This window comes from Melanerpes formicivorus, unplaced genomic scaffold (assembly GCF_026170545.1).
Source record: "Melanerpes formicivorus ecotype bairdi unplaced genomic scaffold, bMelFor1.0.p_v2 SCAF_2, whole genome shotgun sequence".
Taxonomy (NCBI): domain Eukaryota; kingdom Metazoa; phylum Chordata; class Aves; order Piciformes; family Picidae; genus Melanerpes; species Melanerpes formicivorus.
The window spans coordinates 20,064,366-20,089,674 of record NW_027142354.1 but is presented as its reverse complement, the minus strand read 5'-3'; the positions used below and the strand labels follow the sequence as shown (position 1 = coordinate 20,089,674).

At 41.0% G+C, this 25,309-nt stretch overlaps 1 protein-coding gene across 6 annotated transcripts in view; it reads left to right on the top strand.

Annotated features, from left to right (window-relative positions):
- The window catches only part of UTRN (utrophin), a 389,650-nt gene that overhangs the window by 140,113 nt on the left and 224,228 nt on the right, over positions 1-25,309 (top strand). For all 6 annotated transcript variants that reach the window (XR_010989004.1, XM_068152489.1, XM_068152498.1 and 3 more), the window contains 7 exons: positions 772-921; positions 4,078-4,215; positions 4,790-4,942; positions 11,552-11,740; positions 13,373-13,545; positions 23,059-23,209; positions 24,557-24,732. Coding sequence is in view for 5 of the 6 variants with exons in the window: in XM_068152489.1 (XP_068008590.1) it covers positions 772-921; positions 4,078-4,215; positions 4,790-4,942; positions 11,552-11,740; positions 13,373-13,545; positions 23,059-23,209; positions 24,557-24,732 (1,130 nt within the window). In the remaining variant the exon portion in view is untranslated. The remainder of the gene's footprint in view (positions 1-771; positions 922-4,077; positions 4,216-4,789; positions 4,943-11,551; positions 11,741-13,372; positions 13,546-23,058; positions 23,210-24,556; positions 24,733-25,309) is intronic.

Below are 25,309 nucleotides of genomic sequence, written 5' to 3'. Positions count from 1 at the left end.
CTGTTCCCTCTTGTTCTATCACTAATACCTGTGGGAAGAGACCAGTGCCAGCCTCTCCACAAGGTCCTTTCAGGTAGCTGTAGACAGCAATGAGGTCTCCCCACAGCCTCCTCTTTTTCAAACTAAACAGCTCCTTCAGTCGCTCTTCATAAGATTTATTCTCCAGGCTCTTCACCAGTTTTGTTGCCCTCCTCTGCACTTGCTTCAGCACCTCAACATCTCTTCTGTATTGAGGTGCCCAAAACTGAACTCGATACTTGAAGTGTAGCCTCACCAGAGATTAATACAAAGGGACAGTGACCTCCCAACTTTGCTGCTTTTGGTGCTCTTTTAGGTGTACATATTTACATGTGAAAAATGGTCAGACTGATTTTATAAGAGCTGCTTATTGTGGCTGAGTAACAGGTGATGCCTTGTGTTTCAAGGAAAAATATGCAAATAATTGTGTGTTATAAAGAGTCAGAAAAATGTATATATTGCAGTACATAGACATGCTATAGAACAACACCTTATGGTAATAGAACTGGAAGGTTTTTGTTTGAGACCAAAATGCTCAGACTGAAGTTTGAAGATAGAAGCTTGATGATACCTATTGACAGTGTGCAAGCTAACTGTCAGTGGTAAATCAAACAGCTCTTGCAATTGTTTTTATACTGATATTTGATGGTCTTACAAACTGATACCCCTGGAGAATTGGTTTAAATCATTAAATTATGTATGACAGCTCAGACAAAAATTTCAGCTCGAACACAGTTATATTTTGCTTTGCAGATGCTTGTTGGACAAGAACGACTTCCTGTCATGTCAGAGTCCCATGAACTCAGAGGAGCATTTCCAGACCTGGAAAAGTTTGAGAGTGACATACAGAGTATGTTAAAAATTGTGGAAAAGCATCTGGAGCTGAGTGGGGAAGACGAAAAGGTTTGTGAGCAATGGAAGAATTAAATAACTGATTAACTCTCTTTCTGTGTTGTCCCCATGTTACATGGGGCTGCTTAGCCTGGAGAGGAGGAGACTCAGGGGTGACCTTATTGCTCTCTACAACTACCTGAAGGGGGGTTGTAAACAGGCAGAGGTTGGTCTCTTCTCCCAGGCAGCCACCACCAGAACAAGAGGACACAGTCTCAGGCTGCGCCAGGGGAAGTTCAGGCTGGAGGTCAGGAGGAAGTTTTACACAGAGAGAGTGATTACCCATTGGAATGGACTGCCCGGGAAGGTGGTGGAATCGCCATCACTGGAGGTGTTCAGGAGGAGACTTGACAGGGTGCTTGGTTACATGGCTTAGTTGATTAGGTGATGTTGGGTGATAGGTTGGACGCAATGATCTTGAAGGTCTCTTCCAACCTGGTTTATTCTATTCTATTCTGTGACACTGAGGGGGAATTCTGAGAAAATCTTTTAAAGATGGGAGCAGATGATGAAGAGAATTTTGAGGTTGTTGCACAATTTCCCCATACTTTTCCCCCAGCTCTTGCTTCTTGGCTGATGCATTGAAAGTAACTAGTCATACATCAGCCTATATTTTCATCATGGGTTTTATATAATTCAGGTAGTGACCTTTGAGTTTTAATTTCTTTTTCTGCTAAGAGTAGCTGATTATAAAGAAACCTTCCTGTAAAATTGATATAGTACAGAATTTTTTTCTTTCTTTGTATCTGTCTGAATTGACATTGAAATGATTACTTAATGTAGCTGAGACTCTTAGTATGTATTTAGCAATTTGGAGCCACTGTTTCATTCAGTGTGTATTTTTTTTTTCTTCAAATTTAAAATGATGTGATGTATTCAATCACAGTGCACAGAATCATAGAATCATGGAATAGTCTGGGTTGGATGGGACCTCTGAAGATCACCTAGTCCAACCCCCTCTGAGTAAGCAGGGGCATTCTCAATTAGATCAAGTTGCCCAGAGTCCTGTTGAGTCTCACTTTCAGTATCTCCAGAGACAGGGTGCCCACCACCCCCCAGGCAACCCCAGTGTTCCACTACCCTCATGGTAAAGAACCTGTTCCTAACATCCAACCTAAATCTGCTCTTCTCTAGTTTGAAGTCATTGCCCCTCGTCCTATAACCACAGGCCTTTGTAAACAGTCTTGCTCCATCCTCCTTGTAGGCTCCCTTTGGGTACTGGAAGGCCCCTATTAGGTCTCCCCAGAGCTGCCTCTTTTCCAGCCTGAACAATCCCAGCTCCTTCGGCTTGTCTTTGTAGCAGAGATGCTCCAACCCCTGATCATTTTCGTGGCCCTCCTCTGGACCCGCTCCATCAGGTCCATATCCTTCCTGTATTGAGGGCTCCAGACCTGGACATAGTACTCCAAGTGAGGTTTCATCAGAGCAGAGTAAATTGGCAGAATCACCTCTCTGGATCTGCTGGCCACACATCTTTTGATGCAACCCTGGATGTGATTGGCCTTCTGGGCAGCAAGCACACACTGTCTGCCCATGTCCAGCTTCTCGTCCATCAGCACCCCCAAGTCCTTTTCCACAGGGCTGCTTTCTAACACCTCAACCCCCAGTCTGTATTGATTGCGAGGATTGTTCCTGCCCAGGTGCAGAACCCTGCATTTGCTGTTGCTGAACCTCATGAGGTTCACTTGTGCCCACCTCTCCAGCTTGTCCAGGTCCCTCTGGATGACATTCTGTCCCTTTGTCATATTGACAGCACCACACAGCTTGGTGTCATCTGCAAACCTGCTGATGGTGCACTGGATCCCATTGTCTATATTGTTGATAAGAATGTTAAACAGTACAGGTCCCTGTATGGGCCTCTGAGGGACAGCACTTGGCACTGCTGTCCCTCTGGACATCAAGCCATTGAGGTGAGGTAGCTGGAGATGAGGTGCAAATAGAAGTGTTGCAAAATGGCTCATAGCAAGTCCAAAGAAGAATGTGGCACAAAATTATATTCTTGTTTAGGGGTCTGCAGTTCACCCGCATAAAGCTATCATAATTTGTTTGTAACTTGTTCTTTATAGGTTTGTAAGATACAAACGTGGGTGAAGACCTGCCAGGCTACCTCATCTGCCTTCTGTTTAAGCATGTGAAATGCTATACACTGAGCTGGAAAGTTGAATTCTATGTTATTTTCTATAGACTTACACTACAGAAAACAATATTAAAAGGCCTCTATGGAAGGACCTATTGTTCTAGAACACCTTTTTCCCTTTCTGCTTTTTAATATTTATTTTTCTTTTTGTTTTCCTCTAAGCTTACTTGTAATTGTCAAGGAATGTTTAGCATAGAAACAGAGCTGAAGTCCTAACATCCTCTTGCTGTGGCTGCCTACAGTTGGCTTCATTGAGTGAGCTTCCTGCAGGGCATCTCATTATGAAGTTTTTGGAATGACTAAGTTGGATTTTAGGATTTAGTAGTTGTGGAGAGGAATTTCAGCTTGAGTGTCTGTGACTGTTTGAGGCTGTCCCTGTAAGAAAGGGGACATTGTGGTTGAATGTTTGTAAACAAAAGACGGATCTAAACTAATTTCATTGGTAGATTGGGAGAAAGCACCTTTTGAACTGGGAGTACAGCAGGGAATCCGGGGCAGTCCTGTGCTTTCCTTCTTCCCCTTTGCAGCTCGCAGCTTTCTGGGCTTTCGGCCAGACTTGACCTTGAAGCTGATGATAAGCGTGAGGCCTCTACTAACAAATTCTGCTTAAATTAACAGTTTCTCTTTTTCTCTCTTTCTAACCCTCTCTGGGGAAAGGGGGAGAGAAGGGGGAGCAGGGGTGGGGAACTCCCCTCAGCAGAGGAGGGAACCCTCATTTCTGTGTGACTTTGTATATTTCTGTATATATTGTAAATACTGTAAATTCTGTATATATTTCCCTGCGTTCCCTAAACTGCTTTGTAAATATACAGCACACACTCCTTTGCTAATCCGGCTGTGCATATTTTTTTCCTTTCAATTTTCTTCCCTTTACTCACAGTGGGGGGAGAAGGCCCGGCCTTCCCCCCAACCCTACAACAGTGTCTCGTAATAGTTTGGTACCATCACTGTTAATATGCGAACAGTAATAAATTCATTTTGGAAACCACAGCTGAGCTTTCTATAGATAATACAGACTTGTGTAATTTTAGATGGATCAAGAAAGAGATCAGATTGAAGAAGTTTTACAGAGAGGAGGGCAGATGCTACAGCAGCCTATGGAAGACCATAAGAGAGAGAAGATCCGCATACAACTGTTGCTTCTGCAGAAAAAGTATAACAGTGCGCAGGTATGATCATGATAGTTACTGCAGTTAAAGGTCATGTACAACCCTCGCTTTAGTATTCCACTTACAACCTGGTTATGACTTTTAAATTTTTAGTGTACAAGATTCTCTGGGGAAGAGTTAAATGTGCCTATGTGTAGTATGACTCCAAATCTTTGCAACTCCAAAGCACAAACTTTTTTGATTTTGATTTTTTTTTTTCTTTTTTAAGTCCTATTATGAGCTTCCCAGAGGGTCACCCTATATGAATCTGCACAGGTGGATGCAGATAGTGGGGTGTTTGCTTCACTTATCTTTGATCTTCCACCACCAGGGTGTGTGGAGTGACTTCATAGACATATGTACACAAGCACATTCACTGAGTCCTCAGCTGAAGAAATTTGTGTGAATATGAGTCTGCTCTTGAATTCCTGTTCTTCCTCTAGAGAGTACCTTCAGCAATTGTGGACTCCAGCACACTGTGTATTTTGGAATTTGCTTCTTCAAAAAAATCCCTCAAGTATTTTTGTTTGTCAAGTAAGATCTGTTCTGTTCACTAACCTCTTACACCATTCTTTCCTAATACATTGGATTGTAGGAGTGCAGGCCGTTTCAAAGGAGGCAGGTGGTGGAGCTATCTCCAGTGTTTTCCCGGTATAAGAAGGAACATGACAGTCTGATGAAGTGGCTGGATGAGGCTGAGCACCGTTTGCCAGGACATCAAGGTGTAGAAGGCGAACAAAAGTTACAGGTAAATGAGCCTTTTTTTCTTACAGCAGTGAATACTGAATTGGCTTTAGAGATGATACTAAGTTTTTATGGCTGGTCTTTTAACACCTTCTTGAAACAAATGTCTTCAAAATGTCAGCATTCATTTTTCTTTCAGAAATTATCTTCATATTCTAGTTAGGTATTCGTCTGGACCTATGATGACAGCCTCGCTATCAGGCACAGAGGAGTGGGCTCTGGGCAGTGTGGTTGAATCAGGACTATTTCTCTTGTCAGCCTTGCTTATATGGGTATTAGGTTTAGCTCATTTTGATGCCCTGGCTCAAATAGCCTGATTCTGTGTCTGGTTGCTGCAGGTACGATAAAATCTTCATCTGGGGGTCAAACTCTGTGCCTCTGCCTCCTGTGATTGGGATGTTGTAACTGCTCTGACACTGCCTTTTGCTGATTCAAGTGGTTAGGGAGTGGTAATTACCATTGTGATTGATAACACTGTACACAATGAAGATTAATAGAAATGACAAAGGTTGACATATCTGATGAGAAGAGCTATGTTTTGTGTGTGTGTGCAGATCTTGATAACTGATGTCAAGATCTGAGGAAATTTACTGCCCAGAAAGCTGTATGTCTTAGCTGTTGAGAGCAGAGATGCTTGCAGTGTTTGTTTTGGTTTTTATTGTGGTTTGGTGGTTTTGTGGTGTGTTGTTGTGTGTGTTTGCTTCTTGTTGTTTTTTTGGTTGGTTGGTTTTTTGTCTGTGTTGGTTTATTAAAAAAAACCTTAAAATTTCTCATTTTCATTTTTCAAAACACTTTGGCTGCATGGTAATTATATTAATATTTTAGACAATAACAGTGAGGAACCTTGTAAAGCACCAAGTAATTTCTTGGACAAGCTTGGGAGCCAGGCAGTCTGTTAAGTACTTCTTAGTTTCTGCATCTGAAGCTTCATAATTAAACCAAATCAATCTCTTTTTGACTGCTCTGTAGCTTTTTAACCCAGCACCAAATAACTTGGAGGCAGGGGTAAAATGTGCTGGCTCTGTATGAGAGACACCACAAAATCACAATGTGGTGCTCTTTATCCACAGCTGTAGTGCTGTCTGTCTTCAGCTCCCTGTGATAGCTGCAGGCCTGTAGCAGACAGTCTGCTCTCCTTAGTCATGCAGCCTATTCAGTATCAGTGCACCTTTTAAATCTGTCTCTTGTTAGACAGACTGCTCAAGTTATAGACCTTCCACACAGAGCTGGGCAGCAAAGACGGCTTCACGGTCTGTTTAACTGCCTGATATCTAACTTCTCTGCTGGGTCCTCAGTAGTCACTCCTGGTGTACTGTGTGCCTTGCACATGAGCTCCCTGGGACCTGAATGATGCTGGGGAATTAGAAAGAAATGGGAACCCATACATAGTTAAAACCCATCAGTTACCAGATTGGAAATAGAAAAGGGTGCCCCATCTTTGCTAATGGAAGGAGACCAGTTGTGCTACAGAGGGTCTTCCTTGTCACTGTTGGTTTCATACAGGTTGACTGGACATTTCGCCTACTGTAAAGCCCTTTTCCTTAAGGATATACTGCAGCTAATCCCTAGTACTACTGAATCCTTTTCTGGATTACTGCTTCTTGCTATCTGGGTGCTGAAGGTAGAATTTTATGTAAATATAGAATACCATAGCAATTACAATAGACTGTTGATGGAAAAATTATCTTTGCTCAGAATTAGTGAAACTGTGTAAAAATATCCTTATACATCCAGATGTAGTTTTATAGTCTGGCTGGGTCAAGTAGGCTTTCAGAAAGGGATGACAGCAGTTTTCATTACTGCTGTGAAACTCAAACTGCTGCTTTCACTTCTTGCTTCTGCTCCTGTAGCTTTCTGATGTTTAAGTGGTAAGGTAGCCTGTCTCGAGTGACTTTATTTTCCTGTTCTTTCTCCCACTTTACTAACTGAACATCAAAACTGGTATGGGATCATGCAGATTCTAAAAGAAGGAACAGATGAACACAGTTGCTCCAGTATTTTCTTGGAGCCACTATACTTGACCTAGCTTCAGCACCAGGGAGATCTCCTAATGATAAAATTCTGCAACAGAAACTGCTGCCACCTCTTTATTTATTACCTATTCTGTGCCTAAACCCTCTTCTCCTCTCTTCTTTAATCAGCAGAGAGTGTCTGTTGAAGGTGAGGAAAGGGAAACCCTGGATGTATCCACAGAGCCCACATACTACTTAACAGCAAATTGCAGTACTCTTTGCTTAGCTCAGGACTGAGGAGGAGGAGTAAATGAGTTCTGGACCCACTGGTGCACAACTGGCTCAAACCCTCACCTTAATGTAAGGAAGGTGAAGTGAGCAGAGGAGGAGAAACTAGTGTTTGAAATGTTTCTTTTGCTTCCCATTTGTTCATTTCAGACATCAAGCTGGAGAGTAGACTTCAGTTAAGGTTTTACTTATTATTTGTTTTTGTAAATGTGTGGAGGAGAGCACTTATTTATGGTTATATATATATATCTATATATGTATGTATGTATATATCTTTCTGTAAGTAGCTGGATCATAGCTGTTCCTCCTCATGTATACTGATAGGGATTATGGAGTAAAGCGTCTGAAATATTAGTAACCTTTCTGCATAGCAGGTAGTTCTGAATAACTCTTGCTTTGCTACACATCTGTTTGCTAGAAGAGCCTGCATCAGAAGTTTGTATCTCCTTGAGTTCCTTTTTTCTAACCTTGCTTTACTATTTATTTAAATTGCTCTGTTCTGACTTGGCTCAAAATGAGGGAAAGGAAATACTAAACCTCTAATTGCAGGTTCCTGAGAGATTTTTTGCAGGTTTTGGAAAACTGTTTTGAAGTGAAAATGATAATTTTGCAGATGGTAAGTGAATTTGCTGTTCTGGGCACAGTGCAGTTTTTCCTATTAACTGAAACACAGGCACCGTCTTTAAGACTCTTGAAGTGTTATTCCAGTAATAAAGAAAACATGTTTATTTGCCTCTCGTACTTTTTATAGAGAAGGTTCTTGATTACTTAAATATGAACCATTAGGTATGTTGCCAGCAAATACATTGCTTACTGACTTCATTAGTTAACTTTAAAGAGCAAGTAAATTGGACATGAGATTTTAGATTTGGAAAACATTTTTCTAGAAAATGGACTGAAATATTTTGAGTGTGAGAGAAGGGACAAGGAATGGTTATAAAGTGAGCATCCCTAATCAAAAGGGTATTTATTTGCAGAGGTGGCAAATAATGTGCGGGAATCTGAGATTAGACTGTGCAAACACTTCAGGTTAAAATATTTGTGTAGTTTAACATACAAGGCAAATTTTTTAATTATATCAATTTCCTGAGGGTCTTTTCCAAAGTCAACTTGGAAGCAAGTCCGAGTATCTCCCTGAGTTGAATCTTCAGTAGGTTTTATTTCAAAACACATTGAAGTGGGGGAAAAAAAAAAAAGAGAAAGGAAAGCTGAAATCAAATTCTGAATTGCAAGTCAAACTAGATGCTAAGCATAGGGAGAAAATGGTGAATTAAATTAATTTTTAGCAGCTCTCACTGAGATGCCTTTTTAATCGAATATGCATTGCTAACTATTCTGCTTTTTGCCCCAATCCTACATTTTCCCTACTATTTAAAGATACTCTCACTGAAATGATAGTAGAAAATTGCTATTGTCATCAAGTCAGATTTTCTTCTAAGTAATCCTTGATTAACTTTTTTATGTAAGAAGAGAGTGTAATTGTCTATTTCTTTTTTGTTGTTATGGTTGGTTTCTTTTAATTAAAAACAATCAAAACCAGACACAAAACAAACAAAAAATACTCGACATACCAAAATGATAAAATCCAGCTTCTGCAACATTTAGGTGTTTGGTTTGTGAGACAGTCAAACTTCTGCTCTTCTGGTTTTTATTTTTATTTGTAGTACATTATGCTGCATTGTAGAAGCTGCTGGTCTGCAGTGTAAGATAGAGAACAGCTGAACAATTAAAATTAAACTGTGGTAAACCAGTAATGTGTTTATAACACTTGCATATGTTCACCTTTATAAAAGAGGGTTATGAAAAGGGGAAACATCATCTCAGTTCATAGGAGGCACCTGGAGATTAGCAATAAGGTTTACTCTGCAGAAGCAGCACCAGGAGTAATTCACTGCTTTGCAGAAGAGCAATAACTTGGCCCAGGATGGTTCTACAGGGGAAGCAGAAAGTTTCAGTATATGTCAGTGTCAGCAACATGTGGAGAACAAGTTTGCTGCATGCCAACAATTGTCAGCTTAAATCCTGAGCGAGTTTTTTCCTATAGGAAATAAAGCAATGCGTGTGAAATAAAAAGATACAAAGTCCAGTGGCCTATTCATTTGGGTGAAGTCTAGATTCTGGACTGTAGCCTGTGTGAAGATAGGACTTGAGGGATGATAGAAAGTTAGTGAAAACACCTTCTGAAGGTGTTGCAGGTGGCTGTGCTGCATCAGTCATTCTGGTATATGTTCACACCCTGGTTTATTCCACATTGCTAGGGGAAAGCTACTTAGAGTTGAACAATTTGTGATTTCTCGGGAGCTGGGGTTTCTACTTCCACAAGAAATCACATCAGTGTCTAAGCCTTGGGATTTTGTTCCAAACTTCAGTGATCAAAGCTGACAAAATCTATACAGTGATTCAAGAAAACATGTTTGGGGACCAAAATGCTGGATTTGTAGCTAAAGCTTATGGAGAAATTGATAGGTTTTACTGCGATATTTGCTTGCTGTATTGTTAGTGAATCAAATGCAATGCTGAGTATTTTATGATGCTTCTCAGGAGCATTTTTGTTCAGAGGGTTCAATATATGCTTAAGTACCTTCATGTCCTGTTTCTTTGAGGCACAATGTACCATGTTTAATGGGAAAGGTCTTGAGGAAATACAACTCTCCCCCAACATTCAGTAGAGGGATGACTGTCTACTTTAAATACAAACAAAAATGCCCTGAACTCGTACAAACCAAATAAAACCCTTAGGAGCATTTAGTGCATGAGAAGAAATCCTGAATGGTAAATATATGAATGTACCCTTTCTGCTGCAGTTCTCTTTTTTCCCCCCTCTTAGAATACACATGCTGCATATGCTAGGTTCCAGTTAATTTGACATATTTGAAATGCTCAGATATATGTGGAGGTGTTTACCAACAGCCTTGTTAGTGGTGGGGCTTAATATTTTACTGTTGGTCAGTTGTGCTTTGCAGACTAACTGCAAAGTAAAATTCACTGGCTGAAATCACTGAAAATGTGGATTTATTCTTCATGCCCTTTAAGTAATTCTCAGCTGTTAGTAAATTGTACAGTTGAGTGTGTCTGTCTTGTTTGACTCAAATTCACTGAGTACAGGATGGTGGCTTAAAAGTTGTTTGAATTCTTGAGTATTTGGTGGCAGCTTTATTTTTCAGTTGCTGAGTTTAAGGAACTGGGCTGTTTTCAGAGATGGTAACAGAATCCTGTTGCACAAGATACCTTTTTTTTGTAAGCAAAAAGCTGCTCTTGATTTTTCATGTATTTTTCACCTGCATCTACTATCTTTGCCATGCGCAGCAGAGTTTAGCTTCTTGCAGCTGGTTTCCTAAATGATGTCCTGGATCTAAATCATTATGATTAAGAAAAAGATGCATTAAATTACTTTTCTTGCCTTTTTTTTTTTTTTTTCCCCCCTCTGCTAACATGGTATTTGGCTAGATAGTGCAGTCTCACAGCCAGAGTTAGACAAGAATTGCTGAGCTCTTGAGGAGTTAAGTGTCTCTTATTGCTGGAAAAAGCATATTGTGGTACTGGCGGAGCACTAATTTAAAAAAAAATGTTTGTGAGTGGGGATGCTTACTGAAAGAGTGTGGAGAGGAGAGGAAAAAAAATAAACCAAGAAAGGAAAAGCTGCTTCAGTAGATTAACTTCTGGGAGACCTGATAATGAAGGAAGGAGACAGTGGGTTGTAATTATAACTAGCTACAGGCTCAATCAAGAAGTGAAAGTTCCGAAAATGCTTCTTCTCTTAATGTAATCCTCACCAGTGCCCTTCCCACTACCCAGAATCCTAATAAGGAATGATACAGGGTCATTATTGCTGTCTACAACTACCTGAAGGGGGGCTGTAAACAGGCAGAGGTTGGTCTCTTCTCCCAGGCAGCCAGTACCAGAACAAGAGGACACAGTCTCAGGCTGCACCAGGGGAAGTTCAGGCTGGAGGTCAGGAGGAAGTTCTACACAGAGAGAGTGATTGCCCATTGGAATGTGCTGCCCGGGGAGGTGGTGGAGTCGCCATCGCTGGAGGTGTTCAGGAGGAGACTTGACAGGGTGCTTGGTTGCATGGTTTAATTGATTAGGTGGTGTTGGATGATAGGTTGGACACCATGACCTTGAAGGTCTCTTCCAACCTGATTTATTTTATTATGATGTATCTACAATTTTCTCTTTTTAAAATACAGAAATAGTTTTCTGCAGGATTTTCAGCTTTATGCAATTTTGATGGAAAAGCCTTTGTTTTGTCTGTTAACGTGGAAAAGTGTTCTATTCTGGATATACCTTGCTGAAATAGTTTTGTGTTAGGTGGGTTGTTTTTTTCCCATTACTTGTTCTTTGAAATGTAAAATGAGCTTTCATGGTTTTAGGCAACGCCTGTCCAGCAGAGGTTAAAAAGCCACTTCGCAGAAGTTAGGACCTTACCTTTTTCGGCTGAATACTTGGTTGAAATCAACAAAGTCTTGCTGGCCATGGCTGATGTTGAACTGCTGCTGAATGCACCTGAGCTAAATATTGGCATCTATGAAGATTTTTCAACTCAGGAAGATGCACTGAAGGTACTGAATGTCTAAGTATTGTATGCTGAGGGAAGAAAAAGGGAAGGGAGTAGCAGAAGAAAAGAAGGCCACTGTAGCAACTGTGTAGCTGCATTTGTATTTTTACCTCAGTATATGCTGGATCAATATGCATTGAAAATTTAGCTACGAAATTCTTGTATAATTTTCTTTCTATGCAGAGTCTGGATACAAAGTGGAATAGTGTGGAAACTGGGTGGGAGATTGATGGAGAAGAATGTAACATCTCTTGTTAGAGAAATTGTGGTTTCTATCATGTAGTCTACATGATATGTAGAGAAAAGATAAAGCCAATCTCCTATGGTCCTGCTTGATCTCCTTAACACTGCTGCTAATCTGTGTCATGAGAAAAAAAATTAAGAATAGGGAGAAAGGGAGACTCTTGACTTCTGTATGAAGCTATATATTAGGGTACAGGATGGTACCTGTGCTGATTAGCAAAGCATCAATATATACTCAATTTTCATCTCCCATTTCTCATTGTCAGCCAGTGGATTTACTTGTGTGTATAATAATGAGGTAGTACTTAAGGATTTGCCCTTCTTCAAAAGGGGATGAAGAAAGTAAGTTTGAAAATACTGTGTCCTCCTGTCGAATGTGAGTTAAGTATGAAGTCTGGTTAAGGAATACAGTACAGAGGTTTCCACAAAAAAACACATGTGTTTGAAAATTCCACATGGTGTGGTGCAATGTAGTGGGACCTCTGTATTAAGGTGGGTTTGAAAAATGCCATTTTGGTGTAGAGACCTCATCTGATTTTGAAATTTTGGTCTATTCTGAGGAAGCAAATAGCAAAGCATAGAATTTTTAGAAGTGGTATTGTTTTAAATTTAAAAAGGTAAGTAAATTCTACTGCTAGCGTGGAGTACTTGTCCTACATGGGATATTTGTCTTACAACAACATCTAGTTTAAAGATATTTTCATGTATCAATCATATTTGAGAAATACTGCTTTAACTTTGTCATTTAAACCTGAAGCTTTATAGCTTATGCTCTTGCACTTCTGTGCGTATGGGAGATGACATGAAACATAATGAGGTGACAATTTTGGTTCGTTTCTTACATGAGAAGGAATGTGCACAGTGTCTTCATGACACAGGCAGATTGGTTTAATAATGAAGATGATGTTGTTTTGAGAAGGAGGTCATGCCCATTTACCTCAAAAACAGATTAGATATATAAAGTTGTTTTATCCTCTTCATGAAAAAAATGAAAAGGACACATGCTTAAAAAGGTGTGATGGACTATTCAGTCCATTTGTAAAACTGAATTAATCTGATGCTGATGGTCAAGATCTTATTGTAGATACTGATTTTTGGAAACAGGGGGAGAAACTTCTTTACAGTGAGGGTGATAGAGCACTGGAGCAGGCTGCCCAGAGCTGTTGTGGAGTCTCCTTCTCTGGAGACATTCAAAACCCACCTGGAAGTATTCTTGTGCAACCTGCCCTAGGTGATCCTGCTTTGGCAGAGGAGTTGGGCTCTGTGATCTCTGGAGGTCCCTCCTGATCCCTATCATTCTGTAATTTTGAGGAAATGACTTTCTGATTGTTTTTTATTATTATTATTATTTCCTCTGGGTGTTTAATGGTTTTTGTAATCACTCTGCTTGCAGAACATAAAAGATATTTTGGATAAACTTGGGGATCAAATTGCAGTTATACATGAGAAACAGCCTGATGTTATATTAGAAGCATCTGGACCTGAGGCAATACAAATAGGAGATGCATTGACCCAGCTGAATGCGGAATGGGACAGAATTAATAGAATGTACAATGATCGTAAGTGGTAAGTCAAAGATGTTTGGTTTCTGTGACCATGTGGTAAATATTCTATGTATTTGAAAATAAGTTTTTGCAAAGGTGCCTTAATGATGATGATGAAGAGTTTGGGAGTAATCAGCTTTAATATGTTAGTATTGCACAATAATTGCCAGAACTACTGAATGATAAAACAGTGAACATGTAAATCAGTTTGGGCCCTTTTATGAAGCTGATTGCTTCTACAGCAGAAAATGGAATAGTTTGTTTACAGAATAATAAAAAAAATGTTTGTAAAGGTATTGCAAAGCAAAGTTCCAGAAGAAAAATGTTGAGTATGGTATCTTTTATCAAATAATTCACAGCTGTTTTTGAATGAAAGTAGAAGTTTGAAAGGATGGGGGTTTTAAAGTATAGGACATATGATAGTTGCCAATAATCTTTGTAGATAATTGAAGATGAGAGATGGCCATATTATAAAATGTTGTGGTTGAGAGAACAAGAGAATAGTGAAATAGGTGCTTAAGAAAAATATATCTCTCATTTTCTTTCCACAAACATCAAATAGCTGTAATTTCATGTATGCCAGAAAAGCAGGAAAAAGGAAAGTAAACTCAGCTTTGATTTTTCCTCATCCATTGCACAAGATGGTCTAAACTGATAATACCTTGTATTTGAATCAGCTTTAAATGTTTAAAACCAATCTCAATACCACTTATTCAGACATGGAAAAGTGTGTCAGAAAGGCATTTTAAGTTAGAAATAGTTAATGGCTGCCCAGGGGGTTGTGGAATCTCGCACTCTGGAGATATTCAAAACCTACCTGGATGCATTCCAGTGTGATGTGGTATAGGTGATCCTGCTTTGGCAGGGGGGTTAGACTAGATGATCTTCCGAGGGTCCCTTACAACCCTTAACATTCTGTGATTGTGTGATTCTGTGAAAGTACATGTTCATAGTATCATAGTATCAGTCAGGGTTGGAAGGGTGTGACCGTTTGAGGGACCACAAGGATCATCTAGTTCCAACCCCCCTGCCATGGGCAGGGACATCCCACACTAGATCAGGCTGGACAGAGCCTCATCCAGCCTGGGCTTAAACACCTCCATGGATGGGGCCTCAACCACCTCCCTGGACAACCCATTCCAGGGCTTCACCGCTCTTCATGGTGAAGAACTTCCTCCACACATCTAGCCTGAATCTCCCCACCTCCAGCTTCATTCCATTCCCCCTAGTCCTATCACTACCTGATATCCTGAGAAGTCCCTCCCCAGCTTTCTTGTAGGCCCCCTTCAGATACTGGAAAGCCACAACTGGGTCACCTCGGAGCCTTCTCTTCTCCAGACTGAACAGCCCCAACTCCTTCAGTCTGTCCTCATAGGAGAGGTGCTCCAGCCCTCTGATCATCCTCGTGGCCCTTCTCTGGCCACCTTCCAGTACCTCCATAACCCTCTTGTAATAGGGGCTCCAGAACTGGACACAGTACTCCAGGTGGGGTCTCACCAGAGCTGAGTAGAGGGGGAGGATCACCTCCCTCGACCTGCTAGCCACACTTCTCCTGATGCAGCCCAGGATCTGATTGGCTTTGTGGGCTGCAAGTGCACATTGAGAGCTCATGTTGAGCTTCTTGTCCACCAGCACCCCCAAGTCTCTCTCCTCAGGGCTACCCTCCAGCCAGTCACTGCCCAGCCTGTATTTGTGCCTGGGATTGCTTCCACCCAGATGTAGGACCCTGCACTTGCTCTTATTGAACCTCATGAGGTTGGCTTGTGCCCACCTCTCCAGCCTGTCAAGGTCCCTCTGGATGGCCTCCCTTCCCTCCAGCGTGTCTGCTGCACCACACAGCTTGGTGTCATCAGCAAACTTGCTGAGGGTGCACTCAATGCCACTGTCCATGTCACCCACAAAGATGTTGAACAAGACAGGTCCCAGGACTGATCCCTGAGGGACTCCTCTTGTCACTGGCCTCCACTGGGACGTGGAGCCATTGACAGCCACTCTTTGGGTGCAGCCATCAAGCCAGTTCTTTATCCATCTAGTGGTCCACCCATCAAACCCATGTGTCACCAGTTTGGAGACCAGGATGTGGTGTGGGACAGTGTCGAAGGCTTTGCTCAGGTCCAGGTAAACAACATCAGTTGCTCACCCCTCATCTATTAATTTCATCACCTGCTCATAGAAGGCAACCAGGTTGGTCAGGCAGGATATGCCCTTGGCGAAGTGTAATGGGTTGGGGCAAACCCCTTCCCCACCACAGGGCAGAAACGCCGACTCAGACAAAAGGGATTGCAAAAGTGATGGAAAGTTTAAATAGAAAAACAATTTAAAAACAAACAACAATTAAAGCTTTACAGAGAACCACAAGCACCGTGACAAAGAGAGAGATCCCAGAACATGCCCAAGAACATCCCATCCCCACCTGGGGGTACACCCAAACCCCCCCCCCAGGGCTCTTTCCTCCCCCCCAACCCAGCCTTGGGCCTGGGTGGGCCCAAGGGAGGCAGCTCACGCCATTTTACCTAGGCTGCAGCTGGGGACAAAAGAGGAAGTGAAGACCCCGCGTGGGCATTTTATAGGGGAGCAGGGCATTATGGGAAATGGAATACCTGCCTGTGACCACCCCCTGGGCTGGGCCCACCTATAGGGACCTCCCAGGTGTGTTCTGTGCAGTGGCATCCGGGCCAGCACCCAGCCTAAACCACCACACGAAGCCATGCTGACTGTGGCCAATCCACCTCTTCACTATTCTTCTGAGTCAGTAGTGCCTCCAGGAGGAGCAAGTTACCACTAAGCTGAAGGTGCTCACACTGCAAGCAGCATTGGACACTGAGATTGCCACTAAGCAAAACAACCTTACTGACTGAAAATTATTTTATATAAAGACTTGTACTCTAGTTAATTTGCTTTTACAGTATTTGCATTTTAATAGTGGTATAAGGTGATGGTTAATTGCAGAAGTTCTGTAGAGCATGAAGTAGTTTCTAGGCATGTTCACTTGCTTTGTATCACCAAAAATCTGGTATCACACACATTTGCTATGTATTTTGAAGGGCTGTTTTTTAGGAAGATTATGTATTACACAAACTTATGTATGTATAGGAATATAAAAATTGGTTGGGTTTATTGACTAAGTGTAGACTTAACAGAAATTCTGGGCCACTGAGTTGGCAGAGAATCAATATAACAAATCAGCAGGCACTGTTATTTCCCTGTGTTATTCTGGAAACAAATACAAATACTGGTGCCAGTTGGTACCACTTTCTGTGCTCTTTCTGGCTGCCTGTGGACACCTGCCATATTTGGTAACAATGACTCCTGAATCTGGTGTCCATCTATTTATATGCCTGCAGCTATTTTATTGTCTTCATAGATATGACACACACTAAGTTTTAGCTCTGCATTCATTCCCACATAATGTAATTGAAAAGCTTTTACTAGTATTATCCTTCTATGAGTACAATTTCATTTACTACTCAGATTTTATTTCATTAAGTAGCCAGATTTAACCAGAAACCTTCTCTTTCCACTGAAAAAGGTAAGTGTATTGAAGGAGTAATGAGTTCAATGTTTATGCAACAAATTACATTCTCAGTTTATTCACTGAATACAAATTAATCATGATTTTAATAAAATATGTAAAGCTCTGCATTGTAATGAGAATAACGTTGAGTGCAATCTTTATATGAAAGGGCCTGCTGGACTGGCAGTTTAAGCTAAATGGTGTGTAGCTTAATTAGTATATTAAGTGTTGCATTAATGATGGAAGAATAGAATAGAATAAACCAGGTTGGAAGAGACCTTCAAGATCATGTCCAACCTATCATCCAACACCACCTAATCAACTAAACCATGCAACCAAGCACCCTATCAAGTCTCCTCCTGGTATTAGTATTTTTATATTCTTTCTGTTAATAAGAGCAACTTCCACCCAAGTATATTCTTGCCTTTCTTAGTGTTGCTCTAAGTATAAGCAAGAAAGTGATAAGACTGTCTCTTTAATAAGTTTTGACTTTTTTCTGTTTCTGGAGAGGGTGGAGATTTTGTCAATATTAGGAGATACAGCATCTGAAGTCTGTAGCAAAAGATTGATTTAGCTTTCAGAGGCAGTAATGATTTTGTGATAGAGTGCCAGCTAAGTAGTTGAAATTTTGACAAAAGCTCTGATGTAGCCAAGCTTGAGTTGAATTAAACTACTTATCAAAGCTGCTATATGCTCCACTATATCCAGTTGATGTTACTTTACACCTGTTCAAGCCAAAATAAGTGTGTGTGTGTGCTTTATGTGTGTATGTTTGTAACAATGATGGTTTGCTAGTTGTGCTTTCTGGCATGGACTTTTCCCCGGTGCTAAGAGTGTTGACTTGGGAATGAGCTGTGAATTGGAAGCAAGTGGATTCCTGCATAGGAGGCAACTGGTAGCAAATTCTCAGTGCTGTAGTGGCAAGACTTTGGTACTTCTGTCCTCAGTGCAGTCAGTCTGTAGTGAAATAGCAGCATGTGCATCTGGCTCAAAACTAGAGTGAAATTTTGTTTCATTGTTGACAGTTCTGATGAAACTGTAGACTCACAACAGAAATGGCAAGACTTGAAGTTTTGTTTCTTAAGGTGCCCTTCTGTTAAGTTATTAAATGCTCAATTCTGAAAGAGTCACATGTTCAAAACTCCCCTAAAAACTCTATTTTTAAGGAAGGCAATAAAATGTTCTTTTAAATTAAGTACTTAGAATGTCTTTATATTAAATGTGGAATGAGGTACTATTGTGAAATAATATATTCAATTAGATTAAAGTGTACCAGAGAAATAGAAGGAGCTTAAGATTTGGGGTCAGTCTAGAGGTTGGTCTAGTGCATTGAGTTGAGATGTGATGGAAACTGAAATGGTAGAACCAAGAGGTCATCACAAAAATGTGGTGACTTTTAAGGTTTTCTTCCTTGTTGGATTTAGTCCACATAAAGAATAATAACAAAAAGACCTTGCATGTGCCAAGAGATACGAGTGTCTATAAAACCAAGATCTATTTTTGATGGAAAATAATCTTGCTAGGAATTCTGGGACTGATGAATTTAATTAGTGAAGAAAATAGATACAATGGGGTAGCTCTTTAAAGTTTGCTTTTGGATATCTTTGATGTTATGCTGCTAATTTCAGATTGCATCTGTATATATGCAGCAACTCTGGAGTCATTGCTGCTGGAGTTAAGACAAAAATAATGGGCTGCAGATGAGATCTTTTCCTCTGTCACAGTTCCTCTGGACACTGCTGCACAGTCAAAAAAGTCTTGTGGAGATGAGCCAGGTACTTCCGAAGCAGTAAACATCAGTGAAACACCTTAGTGAAATTAAGGAGCATTTCTCTAAGAAGGTGATACGGCTGAAAGCCCAGCTAAAGTGCCTCTACATAAATGCATGCAGCGCGTTTAGCAAACAGGAGGAGTTGAAAGCTGCTGTGCTGCCAGAAAGCTGTGATATAGTGGCCATTACTGAAACCTGGTGGGGCAAATCCTGTGACTGGAGTATGGCTATTGATGCCTACAAACTCTTCAGAAGGGACAGGAGAGGAAGAGGTGTTGCCCTCTATGCTACAGAATGGATAGCATGTGAAGAGACTAGCCAAGAGGAAGTTAAGAGGCCAAGACAACAAGTGGAAACTTGTGGTTGGTGTCTTCTACAGGCTACCCAATCAAGGGGAGCCAGCCTACTGACAAAGCCTACTTATTCCAGCTGCAGAAGGCATTTTGCTAAACAGGCTCTTGTCTTGCTGGGGGATTTCAATCATGCTGATATCTACTGAAAAAGTAATACAGCAAGCTGTAGACAATCCAGGAGACTCCTGGAGTGCCTCAGTGGTAACTTCTTAAGACAGGAAATATGCAGCTCTACCTGGGGGGATGGTTACCAAACAGGCAACCTCATCAGGGATGTCAAGATTGGAAGCAGTCTGGGTGCAGTGATCACATGCTGGTGGAGTTTATGGTCCTAAGGGATACAAGTCAAACAAGGAGCATAGTCAGGACACTCCTGAAAGCAAAATTTCAGCTCTTCAAGGAGTTAGTCAATAGGACCTTCTGGAAGATGGTCCTCAGGGGTGAGGGAGCACAACAGAACTGGCAGATCTTCAAGGAGACTTTCAATGGAGCATAAGAGCTGTTGATCCCCAGGTAAAAGAAATCAGGCAAGGAAGAGAAGGGACCAGCGTGGCTGAGTCCAGACCTGCTGGTCAAACTAAAAGGCAAGAAGGAACAGCACAGGCAGTTCACGCAGGGGCAGGTATCATGGATGGAGTATAGGGATGCTGCCTGGTAGTGTAGGGATGAGGTGAGGAAGTCCAAGGAGCAGCTGAAGCTGAACTTGGCAAGAGGTGTGAAGAATAACAAGAAGGTCATCTGCAGGTATGTCAACCAGAAAAGGAAAGTTAAATAACATGTGCCCCTTCCCTTGAAGAGAAAGAATGGTGATCTAGTAAGAACAGATGAGGAGAAGGCTGAGGTTCTCAAGAACACCTTTTTTTACCTTGTTCTTCACTGGCAATCTATCTCCTCACACCTCCTGAGTTGAAGGACCACAAGATGAGGACCAGGGAGACAAAGTCCCTCCCACTGTAAATGAAAACAAGGTTGATGACCACCTGAGGAACCCGGACATATGTAAGTCTATGGGACCTGATAAGATGCATCCTCGAGTCCTGAAGGAACTGGCTAACGCAGTTGCAAGGCCGCTCTATAATATTTGAAAAGTCCTGGCAGTCAGGTGAAGTCCCTGGTGACTGTGTGGTGGGTCAAAATTACCCTCCAACTAATTTGCAGAAACTACCCCCAAAATGAATTGCCAGACCAGCTCAGTTTGGGATGGATGCAAATGAAACTATATTTACAAGCAAACTAAAATCTAGAAACACAAAATGCAATGAGTATGTACAAAATATGCAATGTATGTAAAATATATATACATATTAACAATTTATAAACAACACAGAAAACTCCTCAGACCCCCCTGGACAGATCGGGAAACTGTTCACCACCTACCTCACTCCCTCCCTGCTTCTGCTTACTTCACACAGTTGTCAAAACAGAGATACCCTGTCAAGGCCATGGAAGAGAGAGTGAAGTTGCAAGCAGAAGCAACAGAAGATGAAAGAGAGAGAGAAAACTGTTTCTGCCACTGTTCTATATCCCCATTAGCAAGCCAATGGATTCTATAGACCTTATAATTATTTTTCTTTTGTATCCACTGGTAATAATTTTAGTTTTAGGGACTAGGCTAAAGTTCCCCCTTAAACAGTAACAGACTGGAAGAAGGGAAACATTACACTAATTTTTAAAAAGGGGGACCATGGAAACTACTGACCTGTCAGCCTCACCTCTGTGGAATGTCATGGAGCAGATTCTCCTAGAAGCGCTGATAAGGTCCATGGAGGATAGGGAGTTGCCCTCTGTAAAGCATGGCTTTACGAAGGGTGAGTCCTGCCTGACCAACCTAGTGGTTTTTCTACAATGAAGTGACTGCATCAGGGAAGGGCAATGGATGTCACTTCTTTGGACTTCTAAGTTAGAGAAATATGGATTTGATGGGTGAACTGTTTGATGGATATGGAATTGGCTGGATGGTTGTATCCAGAGGGTAGCAGTCAATGGCTTGATTTCCAGATGGAGTGACAAGTGGTGCCTTTCAGGGCTGCTGAACCAGTACTGTTTAATATCTTCTTCAGTGATATTGACAGGGGGGTCAAATGCACCCCCAGCAAGTTTGCAGATGATACGAAGATGAATGGTGTAGTTGATATGCCAGAGGGATGGGATGTCATCCAGAGGGATCTGGACAAGGTGAAGAAGTAGACCCAGGTGAACCTCATGAGGTTCAACAAGGCCAAGTGCAAGGTCCTGTACCTAGGTCAGGATGATAAATATAGGCTGTGGGATGATGTGATATAGAGCAGCCTTGTGGAGAAGGAATTGAGGGTACTGGTGGATAAGCTGGATATGAGCCAATCATTGTGCACTTGCAGCTCAGAAGGCCAGTTGCATCCTGGGCTGCATCAAAGAAGCATGGCCAGAAGACTGAGTGAGGCAGTTTTGCTACTTTGCTGTGCTCTGGTCAGACCTTAACTGGAGTACTGTGTTCACTTCTGGAGGCTTCAACACCAGGAGGACATGGACCGGACAGAACCGGTCCAGAGGAGTGCCACAAAAATCATCAGTGTGTTGGAGCATGTCTTCTATGAAGACAGGCTGAGAGAGCTGGGGTTGTTTAGCCTGGAGAAGAGAAGACTCTGGGGACACGATATAGCGGCCTTCCAGTACATGAAGGGGACCTACAAGAAAGCTAAGGAGGGACTGTTTACAAGGGCATGTAGCACTAGGACAAGGGGCAATGGTTTTAAACTAAACAAGGGTAGATTTAGATTGGACATTAGGAAGAAGTAATTATGTGAGGGTGGTGGAACACTGGAAATGGTTGCCCAGGGAGGCAGTGGAGGCCTCATCCCTGGAGACATTCAAGGTCAGACTTGATGGGGCTGTGAACAACCTGGTCTGGTTGGAGATATCCCTGAGTACTTTAGAGTGGTTGGACTAAATGGTATCTTAGAGGTCCCTTCCAGCCCAATGTATTCTAAGATTCAAGCATCCTGTGTTTAGCAGGTAATCTGGCCTCTTATCTCTTTAAGGAAGACTATTTCTATTAGTTTGGAATTGGATACTGCCCTGTCTGTTGGCATCAATGTAGATTTCATCTTTGTTTCAAGACCTGGGTCCTCAGAGATGTCTGTCCCATTTGCTTCCTAGTGCTAACGTAAGAGCTAGCAATCAACAAATAGAAGGCAAGCCATCCTCCCTAAGCCTTTTTGACATGCTTTTCTTATTTAACATTCATGGACTGTTTTTTGTTAGTTTGATGATGTAGCAGAATTCTCATTTTAGTTAAAAACAACCCTCTGATTCATAATTCAGCCTGTTCTGTGTTGGAAAATATTGCCCTTTAAGGTAAGCTACATGTTAATTTGAGGCTGCAAAGATGGTGATAATAACGATAATGAAAAGCCTGGTAAATTATTGTGTGATGAAATGGTATAAGACCTACTTATGTAGGCATAATCAGATTGCACATATAATCAGTGTCACTTTCACTTACTAAAGTCAGGCACCAGCAACTCATAGTTTATGAATTAAAATTTAAAAGAAGTCATAGCAATTAATCATATTTCATGTTCCACACTGTCTGATATGTGAACCGTTGTATAATAAAGAAAAAAGGGTTCTGCAGACCAATTTGATACAGCTAATCAACCTTTTTTTTTCAGTGATAGAAATAAAACTTTGCTTAGGACTGACCTTTCTTCCTTGATCTGGAAGTTAATGACAGACTGTGCTGTTGGCTTTTACCAGCTGCTACTATGTCAGGAAGCGTTCACTGCTGGGACTTGGTTAACCAGGCTGCATAGTAGCCTCCCTTTTTCACAAGGCAAGGTTTTACTTGCTGGAGTAGGAATTGCAACTGTTTTCCCCAAAACAGTTAAGATATTTTTTCCATTCATTGTTTTCAACCAGTTGCTTTGACAAGGCGGTTGAGGTGTGGAGGCAGTTCCACTGTGATCTCAATGACCTTTCTCACTGGATAACAGAAGCTGAAGTGTTACTAGCCGATGCCCGTGGTCCAGATGGCAGCCTGGAGCTGCAGACAGCTGGGCTTCATCAGCAGGTATGTATGATTTGTGTAGAAAACAAGCAAGCTGGAAAAAGTCTAGATTTTTGCTTAAAATCCTATTTCTCTATATGGATATAAAGATTTGAAATGAGGCTGTGCAACTGTACTTTATAAAGTGGTAATTCTTAAAATACCTTTGTTTTAATTGCAGTTTAAAATGATCCTAGGGAATGAGCTAAATTCCTGCTTATAATATAGGGGTTTATGATGACTCAGTATAGATGGGTTTGAGGTAATTGGATAATTGAAATGTTGGCATAATTTTTATTGTTTTATATTTTGTTACAGCTTTAAAAATGCAGCTAATTTTAAAGGTATAGCCTAAAACTATCACATCAGTTAAGAAATCACTTTTTTCTCATAATTAAAATGAATGAACCCCAGCAATGATCAGTTATAACTTAGCAATCTTTTAAAATTTCTTTTTTTATTGAACTAGTAAGTTTGCAAGCTCTTGCCTTGCATAAGCAGTATAGAAGAAGAAAATTTTTCAATTAGAGATGTTTTAAGTTTTATTCTTTCAGACTTCAGTGCTGGAAATTTATTCCCAGATGTGTTTCTAACCCATCATTATGGGACAGCAAAATTTTCTATTTAGCTGAGCTACATTACCTGCTTTTAAATAAGGAGAAGAAAACACATCTTTAAGAATCAGATTTATTTATTTTTCTAGTTCTTCTGGGAATGTGGTTATCTAAGAGTTAGGTATATGTTGTGAAAGAAATGTATGTCGTACCTAACATGCAGTATGTGTTTTATGCTTGTTCCTACTTGGAGTTTTCTTCTAGGGCATTACCCTTCTCTTTCTTAATTTATCTTATTCCAGATCCAGTTGCAGAGAAATTTTTACTACCAGTGTAAGGGTTTTGTAGTGGTTAGGTGTATGTAAAGATTTGATCCTGATGTCTTCTGACTTCCTTCTGTGATGCATTGGGACTATGGCAGCGCAGCCACAATTATGCTAGCTAAAATACTGTTATGTTACAGAAATAGTCAGGGGAATAGATTATGAGAAGAACTGGTTAAAAAAGTCACACCATCTGTTAGCACTACTAGAAAGTGCTGTACAGTAAGAGGAAAGGAATCTAAAACTGATTGCCTAAATGAATTCTTGTGATCCTGTGTAGTATTTGGCAGCCTATTCTGTCCTTTTTTTATGAAGCTCATTAGAAAATTAAACTAAATTCAACAACAGACCCTTAATAATCAGGAACATGTAAGATGGCTTTAACTGCCTGTTTCAGTAAAGTGATATGCACCCAGGATTCATCCTGCATATTTTGAGCCACAGATCAAAGTCACTTAAGTAGTAAAATTGTGCTGCTTTTACATTTCTGACAGGAACTTGAAGAGGGAATCAGCAGCCATCAGACTAGTGTTTCAGCATTGAACAGAACTGGGGAAGGGATCATACAGAAGCTGTCTGCTACAGATGGGAACTTCCTACAGGAGAAGCTGGCGGGATTGAACAGACGCTGGAAAGCAATCACTGTGGAGGTCATGGATAGAAAACAGAGGTAATAAATTAATCAGGAATTGGGATGGCTGAGCAGATCCGGTGAGGAGAATCTCATTTAGAAGACTCTAGAAGAGGTAGCACACTCTTATTACACGCTGTCGTTTATCTGACTTTTCCTGACATTTAGACCTCTGTGTTTTGCACTGTCTTCTAGAGCAAGTCTCTCATAAAGATACTTGTAATTGACTGCTTAGTTGAGTCTGTATTTAATACAACCTACCAAATGACAACAGCAAAACTTCTTTCATTGCAATTTTCCTTTGTTTTAAAAAATCATTTCATTGCTAAGCCGGACTTTTTAATTCAGGAATACTCAGGTACTTCCTATGGCTGAAGCTAACCTAAGTATAGTACATTGGTACACTAATTGAAGCACTTGTGGTGTTCTTGAATTTCCACAATGCTACAGAACAAGATCTTTGTTTGCAATGATTTAATCCACCTGTCTACATACTTTCTGAGCAAAATGAAAATCTGTTTTAAAGTAGCCTTAAATTTACTGCAAAAGATCAAAGAGAAAGGTTGTCTGAGATAAACACACCAGTTTTCAGTGTATCTGGGAATGTAAGGTCACC